We start from the raw sequence: 21,330 nt of genomic DNA, 5'->3' as shown, positions 1-21,330 counted from the left end.
GACGCATACGCTGCGTCATGAAAGTCGGTGCCAAAACGACCTATGACGCAGCGTATGCGTCATGGAATGATCGCGCTCCTGCAGATCGGGTGAAAGGGTTAACTCCATTTTCACCCGATCTGCAGAGACAGGGGGAGTGGTGCTTCAGCCCAGGGGGGGTGGCTTCACCTCCTCGTGGCTACGATCGCTCTGATTGGCTGTTGAAAGTGAAACTGCCAATCACAGCGATTTGTAATATTTCACCTAAAAAACAGGTGAAATATTACAATCCAGCCATGGCCGATGCTGCAATATCATCGGCCATGGCTGGAAAACCTGAAGTGACCACCCCCCACCCCACCGATCGCCCCCCCAGTGCTCCGGTGCGTGGTCCGGTCCCCTCCGTCCTGTGCTCCGCTGCCCCGTGCTCCTGCCCGCTCCCCCGTCCTGCTGTCCGCTCCCCCCGTCCTCCGATCACCCCCCCTGTGCTCAGATCCACCCCCCCACCACCCCTTCATACTTACCGATCCTCCCGGTGTCCGGCCGTCTCCTCGCTGGGCGCCGCCATCTTCCAAAATGGCGGGCGCATGCTCAGTACGCCCGCCGGCCGGCAGATTCCTTACAGGTACATTTTGATCGCTGTGGTAGGTTCTACCACAGCGATCAAAATAAAAAAAATAATAAATAAACCCCCCCCTTTATCACCCCCATAGATAGGGACAATAATAAAATAAAGAAAATATATATATATTTTTTTTCAACTAGGGTTAGGGTTAGAACTAGGGTTAGGGTTAGAACTAGGGTTAGGGTTAGAACTAGGGTTAGGGTTACGGGTAGGGTTAGGGTTATGGCATGTGCGGATTTGGCAGCGGATCCGCAGCGGATCGGCCGCGGATCCGCAGCGGATCGGCCGCGGATCCGCAGCGGATCGGCCGCGGATCCGCAGCGGATTGGCCGCTGCGAATTCGTAGCAGTTTTCCATCAGGTTTACAGTACCGTGTACACCTATGGAAAACCAAATCCGCTGTGCCCATAATGCGGAAAATTCCGTGCAGAAACGCTGCGTTGTATTTTCCACAGCATGTCAATTCTTTGTGCGGATTCCGCAGCGTTTTACACCTGTTCCTCAATAGGAATCCGCAGGTGAAATCCGCACAAAAAAACACTGGAAATCTGCTGTAAATCCGCATGTAAAACGCAGTGCCTTTTACTTGCAGATTTTTCAAAAGTCGTGCGGAAAAATCTCACACGAATCCGCTACGTGGGCACATACCCTTAGGGTTAGGGTTGGAATTAGGGCTAGGGTTGGAATTAGGGTTACGGGTGTGTTGGGGTTAGGGTTGTGGTTAGGGGTGTGTTGGGGTTAGGGTTGGGATTAGGGTTATGGCTACAGTTGGGATTAGGGTTAGGGGTGTGTTGGGGTTAGTGTTGAAGTTAGAATTGAGGGGTTTCCACTGTTTAGGCACATCAGGGGTCTCCAAACGCAACATGGCGCCACCATTGATTCCAGCCAATCTTGCATTCAAAAAGTCAAATGGTGCTCCCTCCCTTCCAAGCCCCGACGTGTGCCCAAACAGTGGTTTACCCCCACATTTGGGGTACCAGCGTACTCAGGACAAACTGGGCAACAACTGTTGGGGTCCAATTTCTCCTGTTACCCTTGCAAAAATAAAAAATTACTTGCTAAGACATAATTTTTGAGGAAAGAAGAATGATTTTTTATTTTCACGGCTCTGCGTTGTAAACTTCTGTGAAGCACTTGGGGGTTGAACGTGCTCATCACACATCTAGATAAGTTCCTTGGGGGGTCTAGTTTCCAAAATGGGGTCACTTGTGGGGTGTTTCTACTGTTTAGGCACATCAGGGGCTCTGCAAATGCAACGTGACGCCCGCAGACCATTCCATCAAAGTCTGCATTTCAAATGTCACTACTTCCCTTCCGAGCCCTGACGTGCGCCCAAACAGTGGTTTACCCCCACATATGGGGTATCACTGTACTCACAACAAACTGGGCAACAAACATTGGGGCCCAATTTCTCCTGTTACCCTTGTGAAAATAAAAAATTGCTTGCTAAAACATCTTTTTTGAGGAAAGAAAAATGATTTTTTATTTTCACGGCTCTGCGTTGTAAACTTCTGTGAAGCACTTGGGGGTTGAATGTGCTCATCACACATCTAGATAAGTTCCTTGGGGGGTCTAGTTTCCAAAATGGGGTCACTTGTGGGGTGTTTCTACTGTTTAGGCACATCAGGGGCTCTGCAAATGCAACGTGACGCCAGCAGACCATTCCATCAAAGTCTGCATTCCAAAACGTCACTACTTCCCTTCCGAACCCCGACGTGTGCCAAAACAGTGGTTTACCCCCACATATGGGGTATCAGCGTACTCAGGAGAAACTGGACAACAACTTTTGGGGTCCAATTTCTCCTGTTACCCTTGCAAAAATAAAAAATTCTGGGCTAAAAAAATATTTTTGAGGAAAGGAAACACATTTATTATTTTCACGGCTCTGCGTTATAAACTTCTGTGAAGCACTTGGGGGTTCAAAGTGCTCACCACACATCTAGATAAGTTCCTTGGGGGGTCTAGTTTCCAAAATGGAGTCACTTGTGGGGAGTTCCTACTGTTTAGGCACATCAGGGGCTCTGCAAATGCAACGTGACGCCCGCAGAGCATTCCATCAAAGTCTGCATTCCAAAACGTCACTACTTCCCTTCCGAGCCCCGGCATGTGCCCAAACAGTGGTTTACCCCCACATATGGGGTATCATCGTACTCAGGACAAACTGGACAACAACATTTGGGGTCCAATTTCTCCTATTACCCTTGGAAAATTAAAAAATCCTGGGCTAAAAATCAATTTTGAGGAAAGAAAAATTATTTTTTATTTTCACGGCTCTGCGTTATAAACTTCTGTGAAGCATCTGGGGGTTATCAGTGCTCACTATGCATCTAGATAAGTTCCTTGGGGGGTCTAGTTTCCAAAATGGGGTCACGTGTAGGGGAGCTCCAATGTTTAGGCACACAGGGGCTCTCCAAACGCGACATGGTGTTCGCTAACGATTGGAGCTAATTTTCCATTCAAAAAGTCAAATGGCACGCCTCCCCTTCCGAGCCTTGCCGTGCACCCAAACAGTGGTTTACCCCCACATATGAGGTATCAACATACTCAGCAGAAATTGCCCAACAAATTTTAGGATCCATTTTATCCTGTTGCCCATGTGAAAATGAAAAAATTGAGGCTAAAAGAAATTTTGTGTGAAAAAAAGTACTTTTTCATTTTTACGGATCAATTTGTGAAGCACCTGAGAGTTTAAAGTGCTCACTATGCTTCTAGATAAGTTCCTTGGGGGGTCTACTTTCCAAAATGGGGTCACTTGTGGGGCTCTCCAAACGCGACATGGTGTCCGCTAAAGATTGGAGCCAATTTTTCATTCAAAAAGTCAAATGGCGCTCCTTTCCTTCCAAGCCCTGCCGTATGCCCAAACAGTGGTTTACCCCCACATATGAGGTATCAGCGTACTCAGGACAAATTGGACAACATCGTTCGTGGTCCAGTTTTTCCTTTTACCCTTGGGAAAATAAAAAAATTGTTGCTAAAATATCATTTTTGTGACTAAAAAGTTAAATGTTCAGTTTTTCCTTCCATGTTGCTTCTGCTGCTGTGAAACACCTGAAGGGTTAATAAACTTCTTGAATGTGGTTTTGAGCACCTTGAGGGGTGCAGTTTTTAGAATGGTGTCACTTTGGGGTATTTTCAGCCATATAGAACCCTCAAACTGACTTCAAATGTGAGGTGGTCCCTAAAAAAAATGGTTTTGTAAATTTTGTTGTAAAAATGAGAAATCACTGGTCAAATTTTAACCCTTATAACTTCCTAGCAAAAAAAAAATTTGTTTCCAAAATTGTGCTGATGTAAAGTAGACATGTGAGAAATGTTATTTATTAACTGTTTTGTGTCACATACCTCTCTGGTTTAACAGAATAAAAATTAAAAATGTGAAAATTGCGAAATTTTCAAAATTTTCGCCAAATTTCCGTTTTTTTCACAAATAAACTCAGAAATTATCGACCTAAATTTACCACTATCATGAAGCCCAATATGTCACGAAAAAACAATCTCAGAATCGCTAGGATCCGTTGAAGCGTTCCTGAGTTATTACCTCATAAAGGGACACTGGTCAGAATTGCAAAAAACGGCAAGGTCATTAAGGCCAAAATAGGCTGGGTCATGAAGGGGTTAATGACCGAGCCAATTTTTACAATTCTGACCACTGTCACTTTATGAGGTTATAACTCTGGAATACTTTAACGGATCCTGCTGATTCTGAGATTGTTTTTTCGTGACATATTGTACTTCATGGTAGTGGTAACATTTCTTCGATATTACTTGCGATTATTTATGAAAAAAATGGAAATATGGCGAAAATTTTTAAAATGTTGCAATTTTCAAACTTTGTATTTTAATGCCCTTAAATCAGAGAGATATGTCAAGAAAAATAGTTAATAAATAACATTTCCCACATGTCTACATCAGCACAATTTTGTACACAAAATTTTTTTGTTAGGGAGTTATAAGGGTTAAAAGTTGACCAGCAATTTCTCATTTTTACAACACTTTTTTTAGGGACCACATCACATTTAAAGTCATTTTGAGGGGTCTATATGATAGAAAATAACCAAGTGTGACACCATTCTAAAAACTGCACCCCTCAAGGTGCTCAAAACCACCTTCAAGAAGTTTATTAACCTTTTACGTGCTTCACAGGAACTGAAACAATGTGGAAGGAAAAAATGAACATTTAACTTTTTTTTGCAAACATTTTGCTTCAGAACCATTTTTTTTTTATTTTCACAAGTGTAAAAACATAAATTTAACCATAAATTTTGTTGTGAAATTTCTTCTGAATACACCGATACCCCATATGTGGGGGTAAACCACTGTTTGGGCGCACCGCAGAGCTTGGAAGTGAAGGAGCGCCGTTTGACTTTTTCAATGCAGAATTGGCTGGAATTGAGATTGGATGCCATGTCACGTTTAGAGAGCCCCTGATGTGCCTAAACAGTGGAAACCCCCCACAAGTGACACCATTTTGGAAACTAGACCCCTTAAGGAACTTATCTAGATGTGTGGTGAGCACTTTGAACCCCCAAGTGCTTCACAGAAGTTTATAACGTAGAGCCGTGAAAATAAAAAATCGCATTTGTTTACACAAAAATGATTTTTTCGCCCACAAATTCTTATTTTCACAAGGGTAACAGGAGAAATTAGACCACAAAAGTTGTTGTGCAATTTCTCCTGAGTATGTCGATACCCCATATGTGGGGGTAAACCACTGTTTGGGCGCACCACAGAACTTGGAAGAGAAGGAGTACCGTTTTACTTTTTCAATGTAGAATTGGCTGGAATTGAGATCGGACGCCATGTCGCGTTTGGAGAGCCCCTGATGTGCCTAAAGAGTAGAAACCCCCCACAAGTGACCCCATTTTGGAAACTAGACCCCCCATGGAACTTATCTAGATGTGTGGTGAGAACTTTGAATGCCCAAGTGCTTCACAGAAGTTTATAATGCAGAGTCGTGAAAATAAAAAATATATTTTTTTTCCACAAAAAAAGATTTTTTAGCCCCCAAGTTTTTATTTTCACAAGGGTAACAGGAGAAATTGGACCACAAAAGTTGTTGTCCAATTTATCCCGAGTACGCTGATGCCCCATATGTGGGGGTAAACCACTGTTTGGGCGCACGGCAGAGCTCAGAAGGGAGGGAGCACCATTTGACTTTTTGAGCGCAAAATTGGCTGCCGTGTTTGGAGACCCCCTGATGTACCTAAACAGTGGAAACCCCCCAATTCTAAATCCAACCCTAACCCCAACACACCCCTAACCCTAATCCCAACCCGATCCATAATCCTAATCACAACCCTAACGATAATCTCAACCCTAACCATAACCCTAATCAAAACCCTAAATCCAACACACCCCTAATCCTAATCTCAACTCTAACCTCAAACCTAACCCTAATCCCAATACACCCCTAACCCTAATCCCAACCCTAACCTTAACCCTAATCCCAAACCTAACCCTAATCCCAAACATAACCCTAATGCCAACCCTAACCCTAATACCAACCCTAATCCAAACCCTAACCCTAACTCTAACCCTAACTTTAGCCGCAACCCTAGCCCTAACTTTAGCCCCAACCCTAACCCTAAATTTAACCCTAACCCTAAGGCTACTTTCACACTTGCGTCGTGTGGCATCTGTCGCAATCCGTCGTTTTGGACAAAAAACAGATCTTGCAAATGTGCCCGCAGGATGTCTTTTTTGCCCATAGACTTGTATTGCCAACGGATGGCCACATGTCGAGTCCGTCATGCACTGGATCCGGTTGTGTTTTGGCGGACCGTCGTCACAAAAAAAACGTTCAATGTAACCTTTTTTTGTACGTCGCGTCCGCCATTTCCGCGCTTGCGTGGCCGTAACTCTGCCTCCTCCTCCCCAGGATATAGACTGGGCAGCGGATGCATTGAAATCTGCATCTGCTGCCCACGTTGTGCACAATTTTCACAATGTGCGTCCGTACGTCGGGCCGACGCATTGAGAAGGTCCCGTACCGCCGCAAGTGTGAAAGAAGCCTAACCCTACCTCTAACCCTAAATTTAGCCCTAACCCTAAATTTAGCCCCAACCCTAACCCTAATTTTAGCCCCAAGTCCTCTCTCCTGCCGGCCGGCAGATGGCGGACGCACTGAGCATGCGCCCGCCATTTTCTTTCCCAATGAAGAGGCCGGCGGACAGGAGGGGACGCAGGAGGACCCAGGGACACCGGTAAGTATGATAGGGTACCCGAATCCCCCTATTTCTCTGTCCTCTGATGTGCGATCACATCAGAGGACAGAGAATGACAGATCGCTTTTTTTTTTTGCGACCGCCGGTAAACAGTTAATTACCAGCGATCGCAAAACAGGGGTCGGTAAAAACCGACCCCGATCATGTTCTTTGGGGTCTCGGCTACCCCCGGCAGCCGAGACCCCAAAGATCCTCCGGGTGCTGGCCGGCGGGCGCACTGCGCATGCGCCCGCAATTTTTTTGCCGGAAAAAGATGGCGGCGCCCATTGGGAGCCACGAGGAGCACCGGGGGAGACAGGTGAGTATCGGGGGGCTATTGGGGACCCCATTTCTCTGTCCTCTGATGTGCGATCACATCGGAGGACAGAGAAATTAAAAGGGAAATCGCGGGTTTTTTTTTTGTTTTTTTTGCGATCGCCGGTAAACGGTTAATTACCGGTGATCGCAACTCGGGGGTCGGTAAAAAAACCCCGAATCATCGGTTGCCGGGGGTAGCCGAGACCCCAGAGAAAATCCGACTCTGGGAGGCGCTATTCACTTTTTCCACAGCGCCATTAATTAATGGCGCTGTGGTTTAAGTACCCTTAATTGCCGCCGTTAAAAGGCGTATCGGCGGTCGTTAAGGGGTTAGTAAAATTACTGTAAAGAATCAGTATCCGCTGCTACACATCCCTGATCTCTATAACCAGATGTTGGGATATCAATGAGATGAGAGTTACACAGCCTTTAACAAAAATTATTTATTCACCTAAAGCCTCAACTGAGATATCAGTGTTGCATGTATGTGTTTTATCTGTTTTTTTTCACAGATACAACACATACCCATTATAATCTATGCTTCTATTCACATGTCTAGGTTGTTTCACTGACTGTATTTCCAATGCAAACTCATGAAGACAAGTCCATTTTTTTTCCAGTATCATGGATGAAAAGGGCCAATACAAGTCCAAGGGTGCAGGAAAAACATGTACAGTACAGATATGACATTATCTGTTTGCAATCCGTATTTACTATTGCAAACAATATAAGAAGCTTTGAAATGTATTTATTCATCCTTGAAAAACACTGATGGTAAAATGAACACACGGACCAAACACTGATGACACACTGATGGTAAAAATGAACACACAGACCAAACACTGATGACACACTGATCTAAAGCACTGACAACACCGGTACTATTTTTATTTACGTACGTATTTAAGCACGGACTTGTGAATGAGTCCTAATACTGAGTCACAAATCCGACATGTATGTATGGTACTGAGAAAACTGATAATTTTTTATTTGCTAAAAATTGGAAAATATGTTTCTTAGTTCAACAAGTAATCTTCCTGGGGTATATTTTTCAGCGAAAGGTTTCTAAATGGACCTTTCAAAGGTCAAAGCTATTAAGGCTAGGGATAGAAAAAGGCTGGTATCTGATTGTGGTGTACTACTGCAGAGCTGAAGCACATTGAAAACAAAAGTTGCTTTCTATGTATGTACTGTACCTACCAACCAATGTAACAGTCTGGCTTATGATTTTTTTTTCCGGATGAAATATTAATGTATTAAAAAAATAAAAACATTTGAAAATATTATAAAAATTTTTTGCATCTCTTTTAAATAATCCACTTTGGCAACTGTACAACTATACTAAGAGCCATTGTAGCATTTTTTAGGCAGTGTTCATAACGCCTAACATTCATTGTTATGTGGTCCTCTATAGGCAGGGGTGAAATCTGCTTTAACCAAAAATGTGCAAACTAATTATAAAGGTAAATTCGAGATCTATAACCTCGCAGGTCTGTGTTAGAACTCCTGTTTAAATTGTCAAATTGGAGACACATACATGCCACACTGATATGATGGTCAGGCTAATATTGCATTAGTCTTTTGGGGCATCACAAGTATCCTATGCAGCATTTCTGATATATTCCATACTTTGTCACTATTGGCTAAGCCTATTAAAATATTTTTGTAAACAAGTTTAACAAAGTGTCAAGCATGTATATTAAAACAAAACAGGCACTGGCAAATGATGTAGAGTTAGAGAAAAAATAAAGATACCATGCAAAAATTGTATTAGCCACTTGTAGCACCCATACTGCTGGTAGCAACTGTGTTGGTACCAGTACCAAAATAATGTTAACACTTGGCATCCTTTGCCTCTAGCAAGAGTATTAGTGTGGCGAAAGTGAAAAGTGTAATGGAATATACGTCACATCACTTGTCTCAGTCACATTAGGATGATGTAACCTCTGACAGCGACATTATCAGTTTAAGTCACTGTTTTCAGTCCACTTCCTTTGTCGACAAAGCACTTAATATTGTACATAGAGGAATTTCCCATTCTGACACTAATACCTGTTTTTGTTAGGCCACCTAGACCTGAGATACTATACCAGAACAACTTATTCCAGTTGATTTATTGGAAGAGAAGAAAAATCAGCCTTTGTATTTGGAAGACAAGACACTATTTCAAACGCCAAATGTCTGTAAGCCATAGTGATAAGGGTGCTAGCAATGGCAATAGCACACTAACCCAGGCCAAATCTGCAGGTGGAAATCAGGTGGAGGACAAGGAGTGTTGGCTACTCTCCACTTAAAGGCAACTGTGAGCCGAGTCATGGATAATGCTGCTGATGACTAGAAACCAAATCAGTATGCTGAAGAGATGAGAGGGCAAGGGTGGCGGTGTCGGCATTAAGGATCAGAGGCAATGTCCAGCCAAAAGATCTAGTGGTGAAATATTTGCTTGTACTGCAGTAAGCACGGGAACAGGCGACGTCATGACAGAATTTGGAGAAGGAGGCTCTACCATGTCGGAAAGCTCTTGAGGTTGTGGAGACTTATGTACCAGCATCTTGGGTTTGAGAATTCCTTTCTACATTGCCTGATGGTAAATTGCATTGTGCAGGCTGTGCCAATGGAAAATTAGTTGCATAGATCCTGGAACACATCGACTAAGAACTAAATCCTCCATTAGCTCATGAAATGGCATCCCATGCAAACAGACCAGTAAGATGAGCAAGGGTCAATCTACCCTGCTTCTTCTCCTTGTGATTGTCTATCGAGTAGTTAGTTCACATCCACAAGTAGTGCCTTGTTGTTGTCGACAAACCATCATCCATGTCTACTGATTCCATACTCTTTCTCATCTAACTCTATTGCGTCATCAGTTAGCTTTTTGTGTCCCTAAGAAATATGCATCCAGTTGTCTGTTTTTGTGGAAGCTTAACTCCCACAAGTCCAAATTCACTACAATCAGTGCCAAGTCACTTGCTTTGTATTGCCTTTTGCAAAAGATTCTGATGCCATGAGTCTCAATCAAGATACCTAACCGTCATCATTCATTGAAAAATGACATCAGTGCCAGGTTTTCATACAAAATGCTAATTTTTTTCCAAAACAAAGGTAATCATGTTCTGAGATTTTCACTACACCTCAAGACTCTCACCTTCTTTTCAACTATTGGTGAAATTAAATTTTATTGTGCATGTATTTTTAGGGATAGCACCCTGCACAGGATCGGGCCCCTGTGCAAGCCAAGGTACAAATGGCAAGATTGTGGTAACTTATCAAATAAAAATTCTTGTAATTCCATAAATGCAATATTCTTAAAAACAAAATTATTAATTTTTTAGAGCAAGGCAGGCATTTTCCCCCCAAAAGAATACTTTTATACCGTTTTTACGAGTATAAAAAGTCTGATAATACAGTGTGTTGTTACATATGCTCTTGGCTATTACCAGTTACCATCCTTTTGTACACAGCCAGACAGGTTGAGGTCACTTGAACATTACTAATGTTCACGTTTGCATTAAACAGCTCAAAAGAGGTTTAATTCAGTAGGAAAACTCTGAGGGTTATACACGTATTTTCCGGGGAATTATAGTTTATGCCATTTAAAATCAAGCTTTTCAGGAAAATTTGTCAAAATAGAATATCAAACAATCAGCTCATCTCTAATCTGTGCATATGTTATGAAAACAATAGATACATTTTTTTTTTTTATAAATTGCACAATAACCGCAAAATTTTCAGGTTTTGGTTTTACAAACACATTTATAGTATAAAAGGAATTTACAATTGTAGATACTGGAGTGTATGAATAAAAGCAATACAAAGTGACTGGAGGCAATGACATATTGTAAAACTTGCTAAATACTTTGTATTATTTTGATAAAGCAGCATAAGTAATAAACAGTTCCTGTCAAAAGTTTGGACATACCTGTTCATGCAATGGTTTCCATTGAACATTGTAGATTCAGTTGGGGGACAGCAGGCCCATTTAGAAAAAGAAATAGAATTAAAAAGTAAAAAATATCTGAAACAATGTTGCTATGTGACCAAGAAGGAGAGGATGGGAATTCGCAGTCAGCTGACATGGCCTCCACAATTGCTCTATTTCAACCCAATTGAGATGGTTTGGGATGAGTTGGACTGCAATTAATTAGTCGATAAAGATGCTTAAGAAAATGTCAAGGGTGTATAAAGTTGTCTTTAGATTAAAAAGAGGGTTACTTTAAGGAATCTAAGGTTTCATACACTCTCACATGTGTTTCTTTACTCCTTATTTCCATATGTGAATCTTTGTAGTTTTGCGGCTGAATCTACAATCTGCACATTCCAATAAGTATAAGGTAATTCATTGCTTGAACAGTTGTGTCCAAACTTTTGACCGATACTGTAATTCTTTGGTAAAATAGGACCTGCATACATAAAAGTTAGATCAAAGATATACATCATAACTATAATACTCTCAGTATGTAATAATAAAAAGAAATGACTTATGTACTTATATATAGTTCCGCACTACATCAGTGCTTCATAGTGAAATGGTAGAGAAATAAAGCAGGTTAAAGAGAGAAACTCCTAATACATTAATTACAAAATTATAACCAAAAGTATATGGATTCTGTCACCCAAGATTTCCTTTTTCTAAACTATAGCAAAAACTGTAATGTGGAGTAGTCCTCATTTTATTCAGGTCACACTTTTTCCAAACTGCATCTTTTAGTGAAAGCTCCTTCTGAAGGCAGTCATAATCCAGGGATCCAAAGGAGAATTAATTCTTCACATTACATACAAAAATTAAAATTGAAAGAAAATAGTAAAAAGTTAAAAAGTAATGTTATAGTAAGAATCCAAATTTGATAAATTCAATAAGTAAACTTTAGAAAAATGGAACATCATTAGTGAAAGTGAATCTAAAAAAGTCTTGCAGCCCCCTTTTAAAAGTCATTAAAAATTATTTACCAGTTTAGGACCAGGCCATTTTCCCCCTTCCTGACCAAACACAGTATCATATATGTGCTCATATATGTGCTCAACGGCGGCAAAAAAAATTTCATTCAGATATTCAAATGATTTTAACCTCTTTCTTTATGATACATGGGACTTTATTTAATTTTTATTTTATTGTTTATTTCTTTATTTTTTGATTGTTTGCGGATATTGAGGGGAAATTTAAAGAAAAATTAAGAATTATGAATCTATCTTTCACAGTTTTTTCTTCTATTTTAGGAAATCAGAGGACAGTTAAGGAAAATTTAAATGGAGTTTCATTTTTCGTTAAAATAATTGTTATATATTAGACATATTTTGGTTGGTTGCAAGTCTAAAAATAGCTACAGGAAAGATATATATCTTGGTACCGTGTTAGCCAGTAGACAGAAAAAATCACATATTTATGCACAGCATAGCACAGAATAAGAAAAAAAACATGGATAAGACAGGTGACATGAAGCAGAATTACCATGAGTGATAAACAGTTATGTCCATAAATGTTGGGCCAGTTCTTAGATAAGGAATGTTTTATTGTCCTCTGATTGGGGTCTGTGTTGTGATGACCCTTCATAGTCTGAGGGGCAAGTTCCTTAAGGTACCTTCACACCAAGCGACTTTACGATATTGCTAGCGATCCGTGACGTTGCAGCGTCCTGGATAGCGATATCGTTGTGTTTGACACGCAGCAGCGATCAGGATCCTGCTGTGATATCGCTGGTCGTTGCTGAATGTCCAGAACTTTATTTCGTCGCTGGATCTCCCGCTGACATCGCTGAATCGGTGTGTATGACACCGATCCAGCGATGTCTTCACTGGTAACCAGGGTAAACATCGGGTTACTAAGCGCAGGGCCGCGCTTACTAACCCGATGTTTACCCTGGTTACCAGTGTAAATGTAAAAAAAAAAAAACACATACTCACATTCCGGTGCCCGGCGTCCGCTTCCTTGCACTCGTCCTGCATCCTGTGTAAGTGCCGGCCGTAAAGCAGAGCGGTGACGTCACCACTCTGCTCTGTGGGAGATGCCGGAGATGTTCGGCGCTGACACAGGATGCAGGAGGAGTGCAGGGAAGCGGACACCGGAATGTGAGCATGTGTTTTTTTTTTTTACATTTACACTGGTAACCAGGGTAAACATCGGGTTACTAAGCGCGGCCCTGCGCTTAGTAACCCGATGTTTACCCTGGTTACCCGGGGACTTCGGCATCGTTGGTCGCTGGAGAGCTGTCTGTGTGACAGCTCTCCAGCGACCACACAACGACTAAACAGCGACGCTGCAGCGATCGGCATCGTTGTCTGTATCGCTGCAGCGTCGCTTAGTGTGAAGGTACCTTTAGTTGTAAAAAGACATAAATCCATGCGACACATTCATTCCACCACTAAGACAGTCAAAGGTCGTCATCAGTTTATATTCCCAGACTCTTCTGTCTCTCTGTGTTTTGAAGTTACCTTTCAATACAAGTAATTTCATGTCCATAATGTTATGATTTGGGAGACAGAAATGTATTGCCACAGGTAGATCCATTCTTTTTTCTCTTATTGTATGGCGGTGAGAATTCATTCTTGTTTTAAGCTTTTGCTCTGTCTCCCCCACATACAGACCCCCAGTTGGACATTTAGTACAAATAATTAGGTACACCACATTAGATGTGATGCAGCTGAAAGTACCTGGTATCTTGTAGTCCTGATGTGAATTGGGGATCTTTATCTTGTCCGTGGTCGTTATGAATGGACAGGTTTTACATTTTTTCTGATTGCAGGGAAAGGTACCTGCAGCTGTTGGAGAGGACAGGGAGCTCTTGACAATGATGCTTCTTAGATTTTGGGGCTGTCTAAAACACAGTAGTGGGGGGTCTGGAAAAATGGATTGTAATCGGGCATCTTTTTGTAGTAAAAAAAGTTTGTAGAGTAGCGGCGCTTGTGAGATGGGCAGGAATAGCTGCGGGTAATGCTCCTTACCACCCAAAAGCAGAAATAAAAGCTAATAAAAAATATTTCTACAATATTAATACCTGCGCATAGTGTATCTTTAAGTCTAGCGCAGGTATTAATATTGTAGAAATATTTTTGGTTTTTGTAGTTAAGGTTGTAATTTCCGTGCAGCTCCCCTTAGCACCTCCAGATTTGGATTGTAGGTAACTACTAGAGGTACCCGGTTATTTTCTTCTTTAGCTTTGTAATGTAGCAGGTGATTCCTTGATATTCTGGTGGCTCTTGTAATCTAGTTTTCAATTGTTCTTGGATGGTGGCCCTGATTCGAAAAGGTGTTTCTGAGGCGACCAAGGTGCTCATCCCTGTCCATTGGGTTGGAACATATACGATTGTATCTGATGGCTTGGCTGTAGATAATGGAGTTTTTTATGTGTTTTGGATGGAAACTGTCCCATTTAAGGTATGTTGGACGGTCGATTGGCTTCTGATACAGGGATGTCTCTATTTTATTGTTCTGCAGCTTAATGATGGTGTCCAAAAAGTTAATTTCAGTACAGGAGTAGTTGAGTGTCAAGTTGATGGTAGAGTGAAATTGATTAAACTGTTCATGAACATCTTTAGCTGTGGTTCAGACTCCGTCCAGATGATTAAAATGTCATCAATGTAGCGGTAGTACGCCAGAGGCCTGATGGGACATGAGGATAAAAAGTCGCTTTCAAGCTTGGCCATGAAAAGATTTGCATACTGTGGGGCCATTTTACTTCCCATTGCTGTGCCAGTCTCCTGTAGATAGATCATCTTGTCAAATTCAAAGTAATTGTGGGTGAGGATGAATTTTATAAGTTTCACCACAGAATTTGCATCAGTCCCTGTGTTTTCCAGGAAGAATTTGCAGGCATTTAATCCATCCTGGTGTGGCATATTGGAGTACAAAGATTCCATATCCATGGTGGCCAGGATGGTTCCTTCTGGTAGAGGACCTATTGTCCCATCAGGCCTCTGGCGTTCTACCGCTACATTGATGACATTTTAATCATCTGGAAGGAGTCTGAACCACAGCTAAAGATTTTCCATGAACAGTTTAATCAATTTCACCCTACCATCAACTTGACACTCAACTACTCCTGTACTGAAATTAACTTTTTGGACACCATCATTAAGCAGCAGAACAATAAAATAGAGACATCCCTGTATCAGAAGCCAATCGACCGTCCAACATACCTTAAATGGGACAGTTTCCATCCAAAACACATAAAAAACTCCATTGTCTACAGCCAAGCCATCAGATACAATCGTATATATTCCAACCCAATGGACAGGGATGAACACCTTGGTCGCCTCAGAAAGACCTTTTTGAATCAGGGCTACCATCCAAGAACAATTGAAAACCAGATTACAAGAGCCACCAGAATATCAAGGAATCACCTGCTATATTACAAAGCTAAAGAAGAAAATAATCGCATACCTCTAGTAGTCACCTACAATCCAAATCTGGAGGTGCTAAGGGGAGCTGCACGGAAATTACAACCTTTACTACAAAAAGATGCCCGATTACAATCCATTTTTCCAGACCCCCCCACTACTGTGTTTTAGACAGCCCCCAAGCCTAAGAAGCATCATTGTCAAGAGCTCCCTGTCCTCTCTAACAGCTGCAGGTACCTTTCCCTGCAATCAGAAAAAATGTAAAACCTGTCCATTCATAACGACCACGGACAAGATAAAGATCCCCAATTCACATTAGGACTACAAGATACCAGGTACATTCAGCTGCGTCTCTTCTAATGTGGTGTACCTAATTATTTGTACTAAATGTCCAACTGGGGGTCTGTATGTGGGGGAGACAGAGCAAAAGCTTAGAACAAGAATGAATTCTCACAGCCATACAATAAGAGAAAAAAGAATGGATCTACCTGTGGCAATACATTTTTGTCTCTCAAATCATAGCATTATGGACATGAAATTACTTGTATTGAAAGGTAACTTCAAAACACAGAGAGACAGAAGAGTCTGGGAATATAAACTGATGACGACCTTTGACTGTCTTAGTGGTGGAATGAATGTGTCGCATGGATTTATGTCTTTTTACATCAACTAAGGAACTTGCCCCTCAGACTATAAGGGGTCATCACAACAGAGACCCCAATCAGAGGACAATAAAACATTCCTTATCTAAGAACTGGCCCAACATTTATGGACATAACTGTTTATCACTCATGGTAATTCTGCTTCATGCCACCTGTCTTATCCATGTTTTTTTTTTTTTCTGTGCTATGTTGTGCATAAATATGTGATTCTTCAGAATTTGTATTAGCCTATGCCTGATGAAGAGACCTGTGTAGTCTCGAAAGCTTGCAATTTGTTACCATCTTTTCAGTTAGCCATTAAAAGGTATCAACCACTGAGGACTCTCAATTCTAAATTTTTTTCTAAAAATAGCTATTCAGCTTACTGGTGTTTCTTGTATTCTTTTTAGTTTTGTTTTTTAATCACATTTTTTTGCTTCTTAATTTTTTCTTTACTTCATATACTTTATCCCCCTTGAGGCCTCTTTCACACTTCAGTCTTTCTTTTTATGTCACAATGCGTTGGTTTGTGAAAAAAACTGATCCAGCAAATGTTTCTCCTGGATCTGTTTTTTCTCATAGACTTGTATTAGCGACGGATTGTGACGGATGGCCTTCGGTTTCATCCGTCGTGCACTGGATCCGTCATAAAATTGCTGTCCGTCGGGCAGAGACAACGCACATAGAAACGTTTTTTGTGTATGTCGTAAAATCGCTCAGCGACGGATCCTGCACGTCTGTCGTTGGCTATAATGGAAGCCTATGGACGCAGGATCTGTCGCTGACCGTCAAAAGCAGAAATCCAGCGACAGATGCAGTCTTTTGAAACGGAGCATGCGTGGAAGAATTTCCAGTCAGGGAAATTCTCTCTCGCTCTCTCTTTTTACTATTGATGTTGCCTATGCAGCATCAATAGTAAAAAGATATAATGTTAAATGTCTTGCGAGAACACTACATCATCACAGGTCATTGTCTCGCAAGGTATTACTGGGAACGGGAGATGCGGGGAGCATTGCGAGCATTGGGAAGGCTGCGGGGGACGGCTGAAGATAAGAATATCACTTTTTTTTTTTTTTAAACATGGGTTGTGTTGTGTATGCATTTGCACAGCGGAAAAATGTGGCGAAGAAGCATACACAATGTGCGCACATAGCCAATTCTGGCAACAAATTACTCGACAGGTCCGTCAAAAAAAAACCCAGTGCACCAGTTTTTTTAGAATCTGCACAGGATCCGTCTTTTCAACATTTTGACAGATTGTGACTGATTGTAAAAAAAAAGGAAGTGTGAAAGAGGCCTAAGGTTTTAAAAGACATTTATGGACATTTTAACTTATTAATACATTCTCTTTATTGCTGATTTCTCCTGCAACTGGGGCTGGTATATTAGCCCCAGGTACAGGAAGAATTCAGCTTCCTGGCTGTATAAAATAGCAAAATAATCTGTCTAGTGACTATAGCTAAATTACCATGAGCTGATTGGATTATCCTTACCACAACAATCAGTGGTATATAAACAGCTGTGTTCAATAAACATGAGAATAAAACATTTTTGTTTTTCACATGTTAAATATGATATCAATATTTACATCTTCAACACATAAAAGCACCTTATTTCACTTGATTCTATGTGAAATAAATAGATATGCAAAAGAAATGTCTATTAATAATAAAGTGCTTAGATATACCATAAATCCACAAAGGATCCTAGGACACTAAATGTATCCACCTACTGTAAGGTGCTATAGGTTATCCTCATACAGTCATTAGGGGACCACGTATTTCTGGAAGACCTGGAGTTAGAAGGTCAAGTCTGGTAATGAATCACAGTCCTCTTTAGAGATGATGTGATTCATGTATTATTTTAAGGACTCTTTCCATGCTGGTTGGGAATATTCAGTTTTTGTGTACACAGCTGTTGCTGCTGATAATCATTTCTACTCCCTATATATGCCAACTCTGGATGTCTCTTCCTTCATTGGTGAAAGATTCTTCTTCCTGTGCTTAGCTGAGTAGTTGGAGTGGGAATTATAGTTGCAGTTATCTGAGGTTTGCTGGAGTACGAGTGCTCTCCTGGTCCCTATTTCTATTTAGTTCATTCCTCCTTGCCCCTGTCCTCCTCCCTATTTATTTAGTCAACAACCATAGAGGTCTGCAGGAGACCTCTGTTTGTTATGCCGACACTTTGATGCGAGTTCTCCGCTGGAGCCCACATCAAAGCTGGTGGTCTGCCCTCAGACATACTATTCCGTCCAAGGGCAGAAAGGGGTTAAAGGGACAGCATGTGCCGTCCTAAAGTGTCCCCAACCAATGGCTGAAAGACACTTATTATTTAAGGCACCTCCACCTATTGGAAGGTGCCTGAGCAACGTGTATACTCTGCTTGTTGCATGCTTGCTAGTTTTCAGGTACCCTGGATCTAGTCTGCCTGTACCTGCTTACATCAGCCGTGCTTGCTGTACATACCTGAATATCAGCGGTGTCAGCCTGCACCTGCCATGTCCACCTATATATCGGCCTTACTTGCCTGCATGTTCCAGTGCCTGCCTGTATACTAGCCGTACCTGCTTGCACCTGCCAGTGCCTGCCTGTATACCAACCGTACCTGCCTGCATCTGACATGTCCACCTGTATACCAGTCGCGCCAGCCTGCATCTGCCGTGTTTTTTTTTATATATCAGCCGTACTTACCTGCACCTGCCAATACCCATCTGTATACCAGTTGTTCCTGTCCACACCTGTCAGTACCCGACTGTATTCCAGCCATTCCCATCAGGACCTGTCATGCCAGTTTGTACCAGCCAAGCTTTCCCTTTCTAGGCTGTACCAGCTACATGTCCTTGGGGGTCAGCTACGATGTGTCCGACGTCCATCCTGGAGTAGCACCTGGTGTGCATCTGGACCCAAGTCAAAACCCACCAACAGGGGCTCAAGCACAGAGTCAGGTGTTCACCTCACCAGGTTCTCCTGGAACCATGGCGCAGTGGTTCCACCACTCTATTTGTTACACAGTGCATAGTAATAAAACTAATTCAAAGCTACATCCACAAACATTAGTTAAGGAGACAGACAGGAGATGGTGCAGATATGTCTGCAACGTTTTGGGTAGCATACACAAATTACTTCTATAACTATGGAATGAAGCTTTTTCAACACAACGTATTAAGATACACTGGAGCACCTTACATGGATACATTTATTGTTCTAGGATCTGTTGTAGATTTCTGGTATACCTAACTACTTTACTATTCATAGACATTTATTTTATAAATATATTTATTGCCCATGGAATTAAAGCGAACCTGTAATCAGGATTTTGCTAAGTAAACAACAGGCACTGTCAGGTTGGTGCCGTTTACTGATTAAAACGATACATGGGTTGATAAAATCCGTCAATATGAACTGCACAAAAGCAGTAGTAAAATTGGAGGCAGGTCACTAAAGACTCATTGACCTGTCATTTATGCTCTTAAGGAGGAATATGAGAAAAAGGCACCAAGGGTAAAAGGAGAAACTTGACCCCAAAAGTTGTTGTCCGATTTGTCCTGAGAACGATACGATACCCCATATCTGGGGGGGAAACACTGCTTGGGTGCACGACAGGGCTCGGAAGGGAAGGAGCGCCATTTGACTTTTTGAATGAATAATTGGCTCCAATCTTTAGCGGACACCATGTCGCGTTTGGGGAGTCCCTGTGTGCCTAAACATTGGAGCTCCCCCACAAATGACCCCATTTTGGAAACTAGACCCCCCAAGGAACTTATCTAGATGCATAGTGAGCACTTTGAACCCTCAGTTGCTTCACAAATTGATCCGTAAAAATGAAAAAGTACTTTTTTTTCACAAATTTTCTTTTAGCCTCAATTATTTCATTTTCACATGGGTAACAGGAGAAAATGGATCATAAAATTTGTTGGGCAATTTCTCCTGAGTACACCGATACCTCATATGTGGGGGTAAACCACTGTTTGGGCGCATGGCAGGGCTTGGAAGGGAAGGAGTGCCATTTCACTTTTTGAATGGAAAATTAGCTTCAATCGTTAGCGGATACCATGTCGCAATTGGAGAGCCCCTGTGTGCCTAAACATTGGAGCTCCCCGACAAGTGACCCCATTTTGGAAACTAGACATCCAAATGAACTAATCTAGATGTGTGGTGAGCACTTTGAACCCCCAAGTGCTTCTCAGAAGCAGAGCCGTGAAAATAAAAAATATTTTTTTCCTAAAAAAAAAAAAAAGTTTTTTTAGCCCACAATTTTTTATTTTCACAAGGGTTACAGGAGAAATTGGACCCCAAAAGTTGTTGTCCAGTTTGTCCTGAGTAAGCAGATACCCATATGTCGGGGTAAACCACTGTTTAAGCACACGTCGGGGCTCGGAAGGGAAGTAGTGACATTTTGAAATGCAGACTTTGATGGAATGGTCTGCAGGACGTTGCATTTGCAGAGCCCCTGATGTGCCTAAACAGTAAAAAAAAACCCACAGGTGACCCCATTTTGGAAACTAGACCTCCCAAGGAACTAATCTAGATGTGTGGTGAGCATTTTGAACCCCAAGTGCTTCACAGTAGTTTATAACGCAGAGCCGTGGAAATAAAAAATCATTTTTCTTTCCTCAAAAATGATTTTTGTAGCCCGCAATTTTTTATTTTCCCAAGGGTAAAAGGAGAAATTGGACCCCAAAAGTTGTTGTCCAGTTTGTCCTGAGTATGCTGGTACCCCATATGTGGGGGTAAACCACTGTTTGAGCACACGTCTGGGCTCGGAAGGGAGGGAGCACCATTTGACTTATTGAACGCAAGATTGGCTGGAATCAATGGTGGCGCTATCTCGTGTTTGGAGACCCCTTGATGTGCCTAAACAGGGGAAACCTCTAAATTCTAACTCCAACACTAACCCCAACACACCCCTAACTCCAATCCCAACTCTAACCATGACCCTAATCACAACCCTAACCCCAACATACGGCTAACCAAAACCCTAACTCCAACACACCCAACCCCAACCATAACCACAAGCCTAACCCTAACCCCAACACACCCCTAACCCTAATCTTAACCCTAATTCCAACCCTAAACAGGCTATGTGCCCACGTTGCGGACTTGTGTGCACATTTTTCCGCACTGTTTTTGAAAAATCTACAGGTCGGATTTCCAGTGTTTTTTTGTGCGGATTTCATCTGCGGATTCCTATACAGGAACAGATGTAAAACGCTGCAGAATCCACACAAAGAATT

The 21,330-nt window shown here is 41.8% G+C and overlaps 1 protein-coding gene across 4 annotated transcripts in view; it reads right to left on the bottom strand.

The window, feature by feature from the left end:
* Positions 1-21,330, bottom strand: part of GLS (glutaminase) — a 746,320-nt gene that overhangs the window by 244,302 nt on the left and 480,688 nt on the right. Inside the window, exon 16 of one of the 4 annotated variants that reach the window (XR_013218256.1) lies at positions 7,454-11,887. The exons of 2 other annotated variants lie outside the window; for them this stretch is intronic. Coding sequence is in view for 1 of the 2 variants with exons in the window: in XM_077275594.1 (XP_077131709.1) it covers positions 11,882-11,887 (6 nt within the window). In the remaining variant the exon portion in view is untranslated. Of the gene's footprint in view, positions 1-7,453; positions 11,888-21,330 lie in introns of those variants that run through there. One more of the 4 variants, XM_077275594.1, reaches the window with a different exon arrangement.

This window comes from Ranitomeya variabilis, chromosome 7, assembly GCF_051348905.1.
Source record: "Ranitomeya variabilis isolate aRanVar5 chromosome 7, aRanVar5.hap1, whole genome shotgun sequence".
Classification (NCBI taxonomy): domain Eukaryota; kingdom Metazoa; phylum Chordata; class Amphibia; order Anura; family Dendrobatidae; genus Ranitomeya; species Ranitomeya variabilis.
The sequence above is the reverse complement of the archived record's forward strand: the minus strand, read 5'-3'. Positions and strand labels throughout refer to the sequence as shown.